The 17,683-nt window shown below is 35.2% G+C and overlaps 1 protein-coding gene across 1 annotated transcript in view; it reads right to left on the bottom strand.

The window, feature by feature from the left end:
• The window catches only part of Atg2 (Autophagy-related 2), a 359,564-nt gene that overhangs the window by 325,868 nt on the left and 16,013 nt on the right, over positions 1-17,683 (bottom strand). Inside the window, exons 2-3 of the mRNA XM_090386633.1 lie at positions 12,968-13,133; positions 4,914-5,060 (exon numbers count right to left, since the gene is read on the bottom strand). Coding sequence (XP_090242759.1) covers positions 4,914-5,060; positions 12,968-13,133 — 313 coding nt within the window. The remainder of the gene's footprint in view (positions 1-4,913; positions 5,061-12,967; positions 13,134-17,683) is intronic.

The following is a 17,683-nucleotide window of genomic DNA, read 5'->3' as shown; positions in this document are numbered from 1 at the left end:
TGCCCCACTGGAGAATTACCTGGTGATCGGCATTTAAGGAATTGGTAGCGGATATTCGAGAAGTTGAAGGTGATTGAGCAGGGCAAGGTTTCTCAAAATAGAAAGTGAAATGCAATGTGCTATCATCAGCAAAACTATGGATAGAATTTCCAGTAAATGGAAGAAGGTCATTAATATACAAGAGGAAAAGAGTGGGGGAAAGAACTGAACCTTGGGGACACCAGCATTGGTGGAGGAGAAGTGAGAAGACAGACCCTCAGTGAGCGAACAGAGAGAAAACTGGATGACCAATTACAAAAAAAGTTGGCAAACCATAAGATGGGAGCTTGCTTAGAAGACCTTTATGCCAAACACGATCAAAAGCAACTGCTTGTTTCACCAAACTTTTCCATTGAATTTGTCCATAAATGAGTAACATAACCCAGAATATCAGTGGATCGAGAGTGACGATCGTTGATCAGACAAAGTTTCCAGGTAGTTTAAGAGTTGGCAGTTAATTGATTTCTCCATTACTTTAGAAAGAGGAGAAGTAATTGCAATGGGACAATAATTGGATGAGAGGGATTTGTCACCCTTTTTAGGAACTGGCTGGATATGAGCAAATTTCCAAGCAGAAGGAAAAACACCTTTGGAATAAGAAAGTGAAAAAGGCGGCAAAGAACACAAGTTCAGGAGCACAGGTTTTGAGAACAAGTGGAGAAATACCATCAGGACCTGGTGCTTTCTTAGCATCAAGGTTTGTCAAAAACCTTCTGACACCCTTTTGATGGAAGCCCACAGGAGGCACTGAATGGAGCATGCTAGGAATGGTGGGAGGTGTTTTACCAAGACCATTAATATGTGAGTAGGAAGAAAAATGGGATGCTAGCAGGTCAGCTTTATCTTTGGCCGAAGTGACAACAGAGCATCTGGTTTTGATAGAGGTGGGAGCAGAGATGGGCAAAAGTTGTGGCCAATAGCTTTGGCAAGAGACCAGAATGCTGGGCTACCCATGTAGGCAGAAAAGAAACTGAAGAATTGGAAACAAGCCAATTACAATATGCAATGTTCTTCTCTTGAACAGCCTTAGCACATTTATTGGAAAACCAAGGTTTAGATAAAGGACAAGATTTTAAAGTGGAGTGTGGAATAAAGGAATCCATTCCCACAAGAATAATTTCACTGACAGGATCTGAGCAAACACTGACATCAGAAGTTTTGAAACAGTAATCCGACCAAGGAAAAGAAATCTAGCAGGTCATCCCATTTTGCATTCTTGTAATGCCAAACAAAAAGAGATCGGGAATAGCCATGAGATAAAGGTTCCATCGTAGAAGAGACAATCACCAAGTTGGGATCTGAGGTGCCTAAAGGTCCACTCACTTCGACTGTGTACTTAGAGGGGCTGTTTGTTAGAAAAAGATCAAGCGTGTTGGCTGTATTGTTAAGATTGTCCAGAATTCTTGTAGGACAATGAACAATCTGTGCAAGGTCATTAGTAATTGCAAAAGCCTCAGCATCTTGACCAGCTGGAGTGGTGAACATTAAAATCACCAAGGAATCTATACATATGTACCTCTTCACAAGTGACACCACATTCATTAATGCTAAATAACAGTACACATGAAGCACGTATAGGCTTCAAAAGCTAACAATACATTAAAACTACATCTAATCTAGGAATTTCTTTTTTTATATACAAATTGTATGGAAATAAAAAAAATAAATAAATAAATAAAAATAACTGCCAGATTTCTATTTTTCTGATTTTAATGAAATTTGGAATAGGATCAACAAATATTTTTAAAAGGCCCAAATATAAAATTTCCCAAAAATGCACCCACTGGAAGTCAACTTGTTACTTGCAGATAGACAGTGAGAAGACAATAGGTGTATATGGAGCTAAAAAACAAAATAAAATTGGAAGGTTGATGTGATATTTTAAATATGGTATCACATTTTTCAATTATATGGATGGATACTACTAAAAGACCAAAGACTAATACCAGTTCAAGGATCAATGTCTGCAGAAGCAGACCAAGCAGTCTGGGCGAATCCTGCATATCATAATTACATATTTTGTGAAAGAGATTCCATTTTTTAACCTATTCTCTTGTTCACCATCCTATAATTTCCTCTTTTTCATAAAAGAAAGGCTGCAAAATTATGGTTTCGCTGTTAAATTCAGAATTTAAGTTCTGAAAACTTGTGCATGAAATAAATTTTTCTGCTCATCTCTAGTTATCAATTGGCAATCGGGTATGATTGGTCTATATTGCATAAAAATGTGAAACACATGGAATGAAAGGTTAGATATACTGTAATGTTATTTCATACTTTGTTTGGATGATGCAAAGCTAAATTTGATTTAATAGGTGCTCCTTAGTGAGATGCCAAAGAAATATAATTTCATATTTAAAAAGAAATATTCTAAAAATTTTCAAATCACTACAAAATCTAGAGGGTTACACTTTTGCTTTGTGTAATGAAAGAAGAGTATCCCAATATCATTTTTCAGTCAAGTGGTAAGAAATGCAATTTAATGTTTGCAAACAAATAAGCATAACAATGTACAATGCACACAAAGAAATGCAAAATAGTTGAGTTTCAACATGAAATACTTTATCTTCCTCTGAGCTCTTGATTGTGCAGGAGCATTATTCTGAAATAAGTTTCCTCTTAATGAAATAGTGAAAAAAAATATATATACAGTGAGAGAGAGAGAGAAAATTGCTGATGGCTTCCAAAAAAATAAGCCACTTCCATTACTAACACAGATGGTGGTAACAAAAATGATTTCAAGTTATATCCCACTGCAGTGACCATTCCTAAAAAAACCCACACACTCATCAAATCAGAAGCAGCTTTCTTTTTTTATCGTCAACAATAATGAGAAACTTGCCCAAAAAAGGTTCCAAATTTAAAAATGACTCTACAACACCAACAATGGATATCTTCTGCTGACCAACATGAAAGCACATGGAATTCATTTAGAAACTGTCTAGCACTTCATATTGATAATTCTATATAGTCCAGTGGTAATTCATTTTTAGAACAACCATATAATTCTGCTATACAGTTGGCCTAAAAAGTGGAGTAGCAAGAGATGGACAAAGTAAAAAATGTTTTTTAGTACCACTTCTGTCAATTTCAGTGTGTGAACCTTTCAGAAGCTATTATGAAAAAAAAAAAAAAAAAAAGTACAATAACTCTTGGTTGGGGAACTAATAAGTGTAAAGAAAACTTGAAATATGAAAAATTATCTTGAGTCATGCTTGGCATTTTAACAATTCCTCATAGCAATGCTGAGTACAACATTCAGTCAAATGGGAAAAAAAAAAATTCAGATCTTTCTGATGAAACTCTGTAAATGCTTTTGAAAGCTACATCTAGATAGCAAAACCACAGTTATAAACAAAAAAAAAAAAAAAGCTTACAACAGAGTCTTCCTTGAAGCAATGATAAATGAGTTGGAGAGGTCTAAGAGACAATTCAAAACAGAAAAACCTTAGGTGCATTTAATATTTGAAAGCATACTATACTGGTAAACAATTTTAGAAAAGGAGGTTTCTACATCATTCTATAAAGCATAGCATGTGCTATACAATTTGTAGTGTTGCAACTATAAAGAGCACATGTGTGCAAAGATAATTCAGTTTCTGTTTTAATTTAAGTTTAGCAAAAAAACTAATAGTTAATTAATGCTTACTTTAGGTGAAACTTGGTAATCTCATTTCTATATGATCCAAAAGGAGCTTGCCAATTGCAGTAAATTACTGTGAGTGCCATTGCTAGACAGACTGATACTAACTCAGTTCCAACCAGTGTAGGCAAGGTCAAAGGAATCTAGAGACCACAGATGTTATGTTAGCGTGTATGAGATAGAGAAAGATTTGGTTGGTTGGATTAGAATTTTTCTGGTGCATTAGCAGCAGTGGCTATTATGTGGGGGGGGGGGGGAAGAGAGAGAGATGTTCAAAATGGTAGTAAAAGAAAAGGAGGCAAATAAGAGAGAAGTTTTTCAATCATCTCTGAAATCAATTGTCTTAGAAGAATTCAAATACTGTTAGGAAACCCCAATCTAAAATACAGACAGTGTCAATTCAAAAGTAATTAATACCCAACTAAATTAGATAAGGATTACCTGCATTAGTATCCTGAGAACTGGAAGAGAATGTCCTTAACTGTTGTTATTTAGTCACAGGTCAATTAGCCAGATTATTGGGACTGATAAAATTAAACAATTTTAGAGAGTAGGTTTTTGCAACAGAGAAATAGAAAACCTAACAAAATTTGTTTCATGTGATGTTTTTTAATTTTAAAACCACGAAATGGAGGTTAGGAGTGCAATTTAATTTTGATGCCAAAGTCTAGGTTAAAAAAAAAAATTTCACTTTTCTGAGGGTCAGTAATTATAGAACTAATGCTATTTAGCATTTTCTAAATTAGGATTTATAAAAAGAAAAATTTAAGCTACCTAGTAAATACTATATATTGCACCACTTCCAAACAAATAGCATCAGTGAGAGATAAATCTGCAACTTGTTTGAAAGATAAAATTACAATAACATCTGTTTCAGGAATTGCTAATTCCTCAGACAAAGTGACAACAATTTCCTAACAAAACTGAAGTTGCCCAACGTGAAATACTTTGAGGTATATGATGCTGGAAATTCAAAATTATAAAATAGCAAACGCTATTTGGTTATTTCATAACTTTGAAAATTTTCTCATGCTCTGATTTTTCAACCAACTTATGGAAAGAAAGCTGTCTGTGGGCATTATTTAGTCTAGCAATTTAAACATTTATCAATGCTTAAATTGCCAGAATGAAGCCACTGGCAATTTAAACATTGATAGCTGAATATGCATAAGAGAGGATGAAGTACTTTTCAGATTCTCTTAAAAAATATATCATAATCAATTAACTTTACCTGTTTCAATTATCTGTGCAAAGAGCTCTAACCCTTCACAGGTAGATGTTACTTCTACATCTTTTTCTTCCTGCCCTTGGCGTAAACATTCTTCTGCTAACTGCATACTGGTAGTCATACTGCCCCAAACAGAATCAAACATAGATGCTGCAAAGCATAAAAACTAAATCAATCTTTTCTACATATATATTATTATAACCTAATTTTAAAATATATGATAAGAGTCACAATATTAATTACTAATAACAAAGAGAGAAGGGTCCATTAAATGTATAGGGGACTAGTCCATAATTGACAAAAATCCTTATAGCCAGGAGAGGGGAGAGGAAGTGCTTAAATTTTCATTTATTTCAGTTCTTTTATTTATTTTGTGTACATAAATAAAATATATGCAAACTGGCATTTTTTTTTTTTTTCTTTTGCAGTGATATACTGGAAATTCGTGCAGACTGACTGCAAGAGTAGCTCATGGTGTATTGTCAATGATATATAGGAATTTTTCTAGCAGGGATAAGGAGGTGATTATTCCCTTGTATAAGGCAACGGTCAGGCCACACCTAGAGTACTGTATACAGGTCTGGAGGCCTCATTTCAAGAAGGATGTAGAGCTGCTGGAACAAGTACAGAGAAGGGCAACAAGATTAGTGAATGGAACAAAGGGGTGCTCTTACAAAGAAAGGCTTAAGTTTTGCAAATTACAGTGTCTGGAGACTAGGCACCAGCGAGGTGATCTGATAGAGGTGTATAAAGCCTTGAATGGTTTGAGCATGCTCAATGCTGATGGGATTCTTCCTCTTGCTCAGAATAATAATCACCTGAGAGGGCATAAATTCAAATTGAGGAAAGACAGATGTAGGATAGACGTGTGGAAATTTGCCTTTAGCCAGCGGGTGGTTGGTTGATGGAACAGACTTCCATCCCTTGTCGTGGAAGTTGATAGCCTAAATAAGTTTAAGGCTCAGCTGGACAGGTATTTCAAACAAACAGAGGGGTGAAGTGGTTTTTTTTTTTTTTTTTTTTTTGGCTGATGCTTCATAAGCTTGCATCAAATGCCTCTACTAATGCAGGACTTTGCTTTTTAAGTTTGTTACATAAAAATTAACCTGGTATCAAAAGAAAAAAAAATCTTGCACAAAAACATACATGAAGAAATTAATTGGATAGTGACAACCCATTCATTTTGGTTTTAATGTATCTTAACACAAAACTGAACAAATTAATATGAAATTTCAAATTTATGCAAATAAGATCATGAGCAGCCAAAAAATAATATATCAGCAATCATCGGAAGTATAAACTAATAACAATGCATGTGATATCTATGGATAACAACAGACAGACACACACAGAAAGTTTGATGCTCATGCTGAAAAATGAAAATAAACTGCTAATGAAAGTAAGGGCTGAGTAGCAAGCTCAATGAAGTTGTGTAGTGAGGGATGACTGGTAACTTCCTACTCTGAGCATTCCAGGCATGTGCTATTGGATTAATGTCTAGGATCCGGTTTGACACTGCATATAGGATATGCCTCGACAAAATGATATTGATTTAAGGCAAGTTACTGTTTTTTTTTCTTCTTATGAAAACCCCAAGCACAAAAAGGTATTAGAACCTAAAGTACCATGCATGGGTTTAAGGTTGTGAAGACAGAAAATACCTACTGACATTAGAGTTTAATTTCTGTAGAAGATGGAATTCTTCTTCATACGTTCTTTTGCTTAAATACATGTGGAAATCTTCACATGTATTTAAGCAAATACATGTGAAGGCTGTTCCAGAAAACTTGTTTTCTGGAACAGCCTCTGGAAAAAAAGGTTTCTGTGAGTTTGAACTTGGACAGCAAATGGATGTTGACTGGTTGCAAAAGTGGAAGCTGTTTGTGCAGGGCAAGGTTTCTTAAACTGGAAGATGGAATGCAACGTGATCATCAGCAAGACTATGGATAGAATTTTCAGTCAGTAGAAGGTCATTAAAATATAAGAGGAAGAGAGGGAGAAAAAGAACTGAACCTTGGGGTAAACCAGCATTAGTGTAGAAGTTAGAAGACAAAGATCATCCACTATCACCTGCAGCTAGTGGTCAGAAAGAAAACTGGATATCCAATTGCAACTGCAAAAAAGCAGTTGGCAATCCATAACATGGAAGCTTGTTCAGAAGGCCATTATGTCAAGCATGATCACAAGCATTAGAAAAATACTGAGAGAAACTGCTTGAGTTTTCACCAACTTTTCCATTGAATTTGTCCCCATATGGGCAACATAGCCAATATATCACCAGCGGATTGACATTGATGAAATTCATATTGACCAGATGGAGGATTTAAAGATAGTTTAGGAGGTGGCAGTTAATGGATTTCTCCATTAGTTTCGAAAGAGTAGAGGTGCAATGGGTTGAAAATTGGATGGGAAGGATCTGTCACCCGTTTTTAGGAACTGGCTGAACATGAGCAAATTTCCAAGCAGGATAAACATCAGTGGAATAGAGGGGGAAAAAAAAAAAAGGTGGAGTAAACTCAAGAGCACGGGTTTAGAGAACAAGCAGAAAAATACCACCGGAACCTGGAGATTTCTTGACATCAATATTGTGCAAAATTTTTCTGAAATCCCTTTGTTGGAAGACTATAGGAGGCACTGAGTGGAGTATACTGGAAACAGTAGGAGGTAATTTGCCAATACATCAGTTATCAGAAAAGTAGGATGCTACTAAGTCAGCTTTATGTTTGCAGATTGAGCTTAGCTGAAGAGGCAATGAAAACCATCAAGTTTCATCGAGAGGTGAAATGATGGACAAAAGTTATAGCCAATAGCATTTAAGAGACCAGAATGCCCAACTACCATTTAAACAAGAAGCAAGTTTTCTAGTCTCTGCCTGTTCAAAATCTAGCTCTGACTGATTAATAACCGCTTAAATTGTTGAGCTTTAGTGTAGGCAGAAAATGAACCTGGAGATTTGGATTTAAAAAAAAAAAAAAAAAATGTTGCTTATTGCAATTGGTTCATCTTGAACATCCTTAGCACATTTATTTGAAAACCAAGACAAAGACGAAATTTTATGGTTGAATGTGGAATAAAGGATTTTATCTTTTATCCCTACCAGAATAATCTCACTGCCATGATCTGAGCAAACACTGACATCATAAGATTTAAAACAAGAATAGAAATATCACATTTTGCATTCTTTGAATGCCAAACAGAGGCTGAAATTGAGAAGAGCTCCACTGGAGAAAAAAAACTGTCACCAGGTTGTGATCTAAGGTGCCTAGAGGACTACTCACCTCGATTGTGTACTTTAAAGGATTGTTCATGCGAAAAAGAATCAAGAGTGATGGGTGTATGGTTATGACTATCTGGTATTCTGGCAGGTAAATGCTCAATCTGCAAAGGTCATTAGTAATTGCAAAAGCCTGTACATCTCAACAATCTCAATCCATGTGACTAGAAAGCTGAAGTCTGATGGAGTTGTGAACATCAAAATCACCAAGGAAATTACCTAACTGTTACGAAAGTTGGACTGGAAAAGGGAAAGTTTCAAAGAAGGGAGGCTGAAGAGTAGGGGCAGATTCTGAATGCTCATTATGAACGTGATCTTAGTTTTTACATAGCATCAATAGTTTACTAGAAATTAACAAAAACTAAAAGTGCAATAAAACATATCAGATTTATTAACATTTCACTTCTGTACAAAATAGAATATTAATCTTTTCTACAAGTACAGACTAAGCTAAAGAAATCCCAAAATAAAAAGTGGAAAATTTCTTATAAATATATATATTTGGACATCACTGTATCTTGGGCAGTATGATCATCCTGGAAAAAGAACCAGATATAATAGCCACAATCATACCAAGCTTCATCCCACTTTCCTTGGCATCTCTTCTCCACTGACTGTCCTGAGGACTCTTTCTCCATGCTCTTCAATAACATTGCCTAGATTTGGCCTTAAAAAAAAAAAAAAAAAATACAGGTGAGATGCAAGCAATGGAGATTGACTGACGTTCTGCACCAGCATTTTCCCACAATTGTCCACTCTTTGTAATTTTTGCTCTTAATATTACTTAATATTAATATTATAAATTTGATCTTAATTGGAAGGATCCAATGCGTTAACAAACTGTTTGATCAGCCACAGCTTGATAGAGTGGTGGAAGTACAGCAATTTCTTTGAACTAAGGGATTATTTATTACATTGCTGCAGCCTAGTTCTGGCAGACCATTCTCTTCTCTTATAGAGCTGATCTACTGTCTCAGAGTCAGAGGAAGCAATAGAAATTAACATCTGCAAAATGTTGGAGTTCCAGAAGGAACTCCAGCATTTAAGTTCCCAGAGACATCCCATTTTTACTTTATTATCTAACACATGCTTCACATTTCCATAGTCTTCTTTAATAAGAATATAGCGCACAACAGGAATCCATGGGTTATATTCCCATTGTGAAGCAATACAACTTTCGAACTTGGTAGTCTATAATCACAATCCAGAAGAATGGTATCTAGGTAAAGATGCCACTCATCTGGATTGTGACCAATTACAATTTCTTCATAAAGATCAATCGCACCAAAAGAAGAATTGTACAGGAATTATGGATGCATGCACACAGTGTAAAAATGTGAATTAGTAACAAGTCTTTTTCTGTGTGTAGAAGTCACTCAGCTGGAATGCAGCAGATTCCACTCTTTTAAGTGACATAACAGGAGCTTTGTATTGGAATTGGTTAAACAAAAGTCCCACACTACACCATCCTTGCTGATTAGGGAATTGCGGCACTTTTACTTGAACAGGCTTGCAAGGTGTAACCCCACTTATCCTCTTCACTAGATTCATCATCTGATTCTGGAGACTTCTTCAGAAGGTGGAATGGGCAAGTTTTCACTGTATGGTACTGGAGCAACAAAGGATAGTATGTTGGAACACACTTCAGCTTTTTGATCCACAGATGTTTTAAACTTTGATATATCTAAAAAACCAACACAACTGTTTGTGGGCTTTCTCCATATTTCGGATAACAAAGGAATAAACTTACAACTGCCCTGAAACCATCCCTTTAAGGTTGACCTGCAACTACCCAACTGTAGATATGAGATGCCACAGCTTGTCTTGGTCACCCATACACATTCCAAAATAACTTTTGTATGCACTGCAAAACTTGGTGCCACCAATGATATTATGCTTTGGTCCTACATGACATCCACAAACATAACAGATTGAGTCTGGATATAATTTACACCTTCATTTGACAACCATAGCAAACTGAAAAAAGGATGCATGCACACAAATACCAGATGCTCTTATCACAATACTGGTGTACGCTTATGTCATAAATGTTGCAAAAATGTAACTTCTTCAAATGCCAACGTTGGAGACAAACTAACTGACTGCTGGATTCAGTGCACAAAATATAAGAAATGATTAAATATGAACAGTTTTGTTACATACTGTTATTCTCTTAGTGTCTTACTTTTCACTGAAACCCTTCACTTCTATGGCCAATAAAAACCTAAAAATATTTCTATTAGGGTAGTAATTCAATCTTTCCTTGGTCCAGTAAATTAGCAAGCAGACACAAATAAGGTGGTTGAAAGTTTGAGTCAGCATGTTGCCATAAAAATTTCATGGCCTATGAGCTTAGCACCAGGAAGGGGAATAAAGAAAAAGATCCTAATCCTATGAGTATATAGTCAGAATGAATATATAAATTGTCTTCTGGTCTTGCCTATATACAGGTGACCCCCGCTTAACGCTGATAATTCGTTCCGGAAAAACAGAGCACTAAGTGAATCCGCTTTAAGCACCACGTTCCCATAAGGTAACATATGTATTTGCGAGTTGCGGTCGGTGCAATAGGATATTTCCAAATCAATAATAAACGGTATTGAAAAGATGCACAAATGTCGGTCAAAATATTTAATATTCATACATATAAAATATTCTGTATTGCATACGTATATATAATTTGATACGTAACTACTTACATATCAAAATTAAACTTAATTCCAATTAAAATCATGAATTTATTTGATCTAAATTGATTTAATTTAATTGATGAAATTTAATCATGAAAAATGTGTTGTACTTTGACCCTCTTCTTGGTAAATCTCCCGCAGCATTACCACCCAACAATAAAGTCAACCGATCCTTCGCCGCTTTGAAACCTGGCATGCTTTTTTTTCTTCTTTCAATATTATACTTCTTTTAGGCATTCGTTTACAAAAAAAGTCCTGCTTCACCTATGTTAAAAACTTGTTGAGAAGTATAACACATAATACCCCTCTTCAATAATTTTAACAAGTTCTATTTTGAAAGTTCTGGCTCCTTGATCTGCACTTGCGGCTTCTCCCTCGATTTTAATTCTATTCTACCAGCCAATCTATCCAATGGTTCCACTTTTTTTTTTTTAGGCGAGCTTTCTTCAGATCATAATAGGTCTCTCTCTCTCTCTCTCTCTCTCTCTCTCTCTCTCTCTCTCTCTCTCTCTCTCTCTCTCTCATACTTAACTGAATTCTGCATTGGATATTATCTTCAATAAAATTAGTTAAAGTCTCTCCATTTCAATCCTAATAGCCAGCCTAGCCCTAGTTGCTTGCAGTGGAACAGCTATCTTTCCCGCTGCTAAAATTAATTCTTTATTTTTTTATAATTGTTCTTACAGTTAAACTTGCAAGTCCTAAATTATGGTACACATCTGCTTGTCGTTGACCAGAATCTATTCACTTCAAAACATCTAATTTAATTTTCAAATTCAGTCTTTTTCTTACATTTATAGTCTTCATACTGCATCCAAACGTTAACCAAACGTTGCTTTTTCATTCTTATCTGCCATTATTAACTCTTTGAAAATGTAACTGCATTGATTGCAGTAATTATGATACAATGTTGGAGTAAACTGTTGGAGTGTACTGAGTAATGACTAGACTTTGGATAAATGCATATAATGCAAATATTACAAGCAATGTACTTGATTAGTTTTTAAAATATTGACCTCTGAATCAATATTTTAAAGTCAAAGTCACTGTACTGCAATTAAATTAGCGTGCGAGAAAATTGCACGTGGGAAGTGTGGGAAAATTTCTCAAGTCGGCGTGGGAAATGTTTTATTGCTGTTTTGCTATTCATTTTTAAGCTGTCAACTCCATCAAATGAAACGATTTCGTTAAATCTGTAAAAGAGCGTTATAGTAAGATATGGGTTATAATATAAGAACAGCGTTATTGCAAATCAGCGTAAAGCGAACTGCATTATAACGAGGGCCTGCTGTAATAAGATATACTATTAAGTAACAATACATACATAAAAGATCATCGTATAATGGAGGGCTGTGTTAGTAAATGAACACAAAAAAAATTTAATGAAATGAAATTAAAAAAGCTCCACATATAACAGTGCATGGAATGCAACTAACAAAGTTACTCTGACTGGTATCAATAAGGCTTCTGCTCTTGCCATATGTGCATTAATAAGTTTAAGGTCAGTATATATAAAAAAAAAAAAAAAAAAAACTGCTAAACGTCAGTAATGGCAGTAATAATACTAACTAGCAACAATACTAACAATTTCTTGCAACAACCAACACAACTAATAAAATATGATAAATACAAAGATAGGATAAAAAATAAGTTAAGTGACAAAATAATGAGGTATAAACAGGCAAAAAGGTAAAAATGAATAAGATCAGTTAAAAAACAAATAAAACCAAGTTTAAGGCAGAATTCGTTATCAACTTAGTGGGCAGTAGACATCAGGTTATTTGTTGGTTCCCCCCCTTGTAACTGATATGTGCCATCCACAAGCTGATAAAATAAATTTGCCTTGAAAGCTTCTTGTAACTGCTTTTATTTGTTCCTAACCCATGGATTTTTAATTTTTATTATAATATTTTATCAGTTCTTATCTTATTTATCTTATTTTTATTGAACTGATTCACAATGCTTTTATTCTAACAATGCTACTGTTGTGATATTACATCTGAACAACCAATAATATACAGTATCTGAAAAGATATTTTAATAATAAAAATGCACCTAAAAATTGTTTCTAAAGGTTAATAGATAAAGCTTACCATCTTCTGAACGTTGTTTTGGCTGTACAGTAAGCTGAAGACTATGAACCTCCATAAATCCATTGCCTTTAAGGCAGTTCCACGGAATTGAAACTGATATAGAGCCAATTTTGCCGTCAATAACTTCAAAAGGAAAATTATAATTTTCTACAAGAGTATTGACAGCCTGGAATATAAAATTTTCATACTGTATTATGAAATAATTCAACAAAAATATTTTTAAATGCAAATCACAGTTAAACAACTAATATATACACACATGCTTATAGCATGCCTATGCAAAAAACAAACATGCTACTAAATGAGAAAGACAAAACTATGCAAAATAATCTCCTCTTAACCCAAATTGCTTATTAAACTTTATGAACACTTCACTCCACTTGGCTTATTAAAATTTGTACAGTCTTCAATAAATTAAAAGACTATACATCACATACCTCTATCCTGGAGACTTAAATAGTAAATAAGATTTATTAAAATATCTGCAAATGGTATTAGTAGTGGCAAATGTTGCAAGAAAAGAAACTTACACAGCAGCCAAAAAAAAAAAAAAAAAAAACCTCCCATATCACCTGCCCATCAGTTTTAGTTCTTCCTTGAATCCATCCTGCAACCATCCTTCAATTTGAATTTATGCCTCTCATGTGTATGTTGTCAGAGGAAGAATGTCATCAGCATTGGGCTTACTCAATCCATTCAAAGCCTTACTCACCTCAATCAGGTCATCATGCAGGTGCCTAGTCTCCAGATGTTGCAATTTGCAGAACTGAAGTCTGCAGTAGTCTTGGTAAAAGTATCCATGTGTTTCCCCTCAAGTCTCATTGCCCTTTTGTGCACCTGTTCCAGCAGATCTACATCTTTCCTAAATTGAGGCCTCCAAACTTGTATGAAGTACTCAAGATGTGGCCTTATACACTGGGATAATCACCTTATCCCTGCTAGCAAAATTCCTGTATATCATTGAAAAAATCCCATGAGCTGCCCTGGCTTCCTGTCTATACTGCTCAGAGAACTTCACATTTGACTGCACAATTAACCCTCCGGTCTTTTTCATTTTCCACCATTTTAAGCATAATGCCACACAGCTGGTATGGTTATCCATACTAATACCCAGTTATCAATATTGCAACAGAACAACAAACCCCAATCATGTCACTATTGGGTACCTATTGCTAGTTGAAAGAATATTTCCATTGTAGATAGGCAAAGTTTGTATCCCAGGGAATGTGAAAACTTCTCACTCTAACTAGTTTCTCCCTCTCCCCATATCAGATGAGAAGTAAGATAGAACTTCCCCAAAGACTATCACAGCACCCGAGCCAAAGGCCAGTACATTCGCAGCATATGTCGAACATGGGATACGGTAAGCCAGAGAGAATGTTATCTAGGGGTATAGCTAGAGTTGCATCAATTAATCTACAATGAAAGAATGCAGTAGGTCAAGCCCTCTTCGCTAACCGCGATACCCAAAAGATTTTACAACCGGGGTAACAGAACGGAAGTCGTGGGAGGTTGGCAAGAAGGGAAGCCAGCATGAGAAAGTAGGTGGGAGTTTTTTTTTTTTTTTTTTTATTAATGTCTCCAACACCATGGCACCCAAATAAGTTAACCAGAGAGAGAGGGATCCTTTTGGAAGCATGAGTCATCCATGGACCATCTTGGGCAGGAAACTTGTGACTTCCAGTGACCAATGAGTTTTTGCTCTAGAAGACAAAGGAAAGCACAGAATATAAAAAAGGGCCCAAAATGAGCCCAAATGAGTGTCCCCATCGCTACCGCCGAAGGCCCTACTGGTTCTGGTCAACATCGCTCCTATGTTTCTCGGAAGATCTTCACCACCATCAACATAGTTGCTGTCGGTTTGCCATGGTCTAATGGAACCCTGCAGTAGTCTAATGCTGGTCGTCGTCACTGCCGAAGTCACAATCGGCTTCTCGCCCAAGCCTCTTCAATAGCTGTCTGCACCATCCATTCTGGCCGGAGAGATAGAATTGTGAAGACCAGACAGGACTGCCGTCAACTCCACTATAGAAGGAAGTTTTGTAACAAGCCCCGGGACAAACCAACTTAAACTAGTAAGCAGACCATTCTTATGTATGAATAAACATGTGTGAAACAGCCAAATATACTTTAAACTCAATGCTTCCTTTCTTACTCTTTTATATGTGGAAATTAGTATTAGTTCAATAAGGTATATCATAGTTTATGTTCTAGTATTAATTAGAGGATGTCAAAACTCAAAAGACCTGATTCGTTTTGAAAGACAGAATGTAGAATTGCACGAAATCACTAGATCTTTGGATTTTGTAACACTTGTCCTGTTGTTAGGATATGGTTGCACGTAGAATTGATGCATACTTTACTCATTGTACTATTATTGTGTGAAAGTAGATTGTATACTTGACCTTTTGTTTACAATAAATGTTGTTAAGTGTTATTTGTGTATCCCACTCTCTGTCAGCATCTTGAAACACGCCAGGGTAAATAAACTAAGAAAATGGATCTTGCGGGATGGAAAGACACTAAGTGGTCTTTCCATTACAAAGCACAACATGATCTGTTGCTACAGAAATCCGGAGCCATTGAAACCCTTGATTTCCAAGGGCTCAGATTTTTTGTCCTAACCGATTGCATAATTTAAGCAGGATAGACGTCACAGGTGTACCCCGAAGAGATAAGGGGGGGGGGGGGGGGGGGTCAACACAGTAATCTAGGATTACTGCATAACCAAAAGCAGTACGGTTATGCAGTAAATTTAAGTTTACATCTGTCAACATTAAACTTAAATTTCCATTTCCCAGCCTAATCTAAATAGATCTTATTGCAGTAGCATAGCTTGATTACTATCATTAACCATCTGAACAAAACTTAGACATTAAGCCTCATTTACCTTGATTAATATCATTAATAAATATAGAAAACAATGGGCCCAGCACTGAACCTGAAGGACTCCATTAGTCCAAGAAGAGCAATGTCAATTTGATATCTACCGTGTTCTCCCACTGAACCATCCCTTTATCCATAGCAGTAACTTGCCTCTTATTACTACACTGCTGCAATTTGTATAGTCTTTTATGTGGTGCAGTTATCAAAAGCTTTTCTTCTGAAATTTAAGTATATGATGTCACAATTATTTTCTTGCATCCAGTTCTTTGTTAGTGTCACAGTATCTAATCAGATCAGTCAGACAGGACTGCCCTTTAACAAACCCTTTAATATAACTGAACTCCTATACAGATGGTCTTGCATTACTTCTTAACCAGTAACTGCATTAATTTTCCTGGAACATAATTTAAGCTAACAGGTCTATAATTACTTGTGTTACACTTTGATCTCCCCCCCTCCCACTTTATGAGTTAGGATTCATTTGCACACCTCTGGTCCATAGGCCTCCACTGAAATTTATTTATTTTTTTTTTTTCAAAATTAATATACACTGATCATGCAATAATCTTTGTAAATAGCTTGAGCACACTGGAAAGATTTATCTATGGTAATCAATCTTCTGATCAATAACCCCTGGATTTGATTGCTGTGATCAGTACTTGTACAACTTTTGTGTATATAAATATAATTTATCTGTGACCACTGAATTGCTACTAATGTGAGGATTCCCATCTTTCTTCTCTTTCAACCCACCCCAAATTATAGTTTTTCCCTGATATTGTGAAGCCTTGCCATTGTCCAATTCTCCTTAGTCATGTTATTTCCAATTTTGTGCAAAAAAGTTTTCCATATTTTAGAATACTTAGAGGGTCTTCCACTTAAGTTCTTTCTTCTACAGTGTAATTTTGAAAACAAGTGAAGTCTGTAAATTATGTATACTCACACCAGGTTTTAATATTAATCCATTCCAGTCCAATAATGTATTCCATGTGTAGCTGTAAATGTTAAAATAACCCCATTTTGCTAATGAAGGACTCTCCAAGACAGGTAGTTGCAGCATATAACCTGTAAATTTATTGAGGATTGCTGTCTCAATTTCTGATAATCTTTTAAATGTTTCATTAACAGCAAAGTATGTTTGTAACACTACCTGAAAGTGATTTTTAAGAATGAAGTCTTATGTAGCTAGTTTGGTTTCAAAATTATTCAATTGGCATATTATGGTATAAATTAGTAACAGTTAAGAAAATGAAGTTACATGAGGTGCTTCTTTAAATATCAAACTAAGTAAAAACCACTAAGATAATTACTGAAAATTGTAGTGCATTTATTAAGATTTGCTGTCTTCCAGCTCAAACCAAATCCAAAATTTCATTTCTACTGACAATTCTTAAAAGGAATTAAATAATTTCTATAAACATTGAAATATTCTGGCAAACAAGTCTAGTTTGCTTCTGAATATATAAGGTAGATGTAAATTACCTTGTTTATGCTGTTTTTTAATAAAATAAAGCCCAGGTACTATACGCAATCATTATATATATTTTTAACTAGCGTAAAAATTTCTGATATACAGTAGTTTCTCTAGTTGATCTGTATAAAGCCACAAATTTTATTTAAAAACAGAAACATCATAAACATTTTAAACCCTTTTAGAATTTTTTTTTGAACTCCCAAAAATTTAATAACTGACAGTCTAATTTCTTATATCTATTTTGCATCAAACTTATTTTACTCCATGATATGAGCAGCACTGTTCATATTTTTCCCGATTTATTCCCTTCCACTGTTTGCTTATTTACATTTCCTTTCACTCATCAGCACATTGCA

The sequence above is a fragment of the Mastigoproctus giganteus genome, chromosome 12, assembly GCF_048544385.1.
Source record: "Mastigoproctus giganteus isolate SK-2022 chromosome 12, ASM4854438v1, whole genome shotgun sequence".
In the NCBI taxonomy this organism is placed as follows: Eukaryota; Metazoa; Arthropoda; class Arachnida; order Uropygi; family Thelyphonidae; genus Mastigoproctus; species Mastigoproctus giganteus.
Note: the sequence above shows the minus strand (reverse complement) of the source record. Positions and strands in the feature narration are given on the sequence as shown.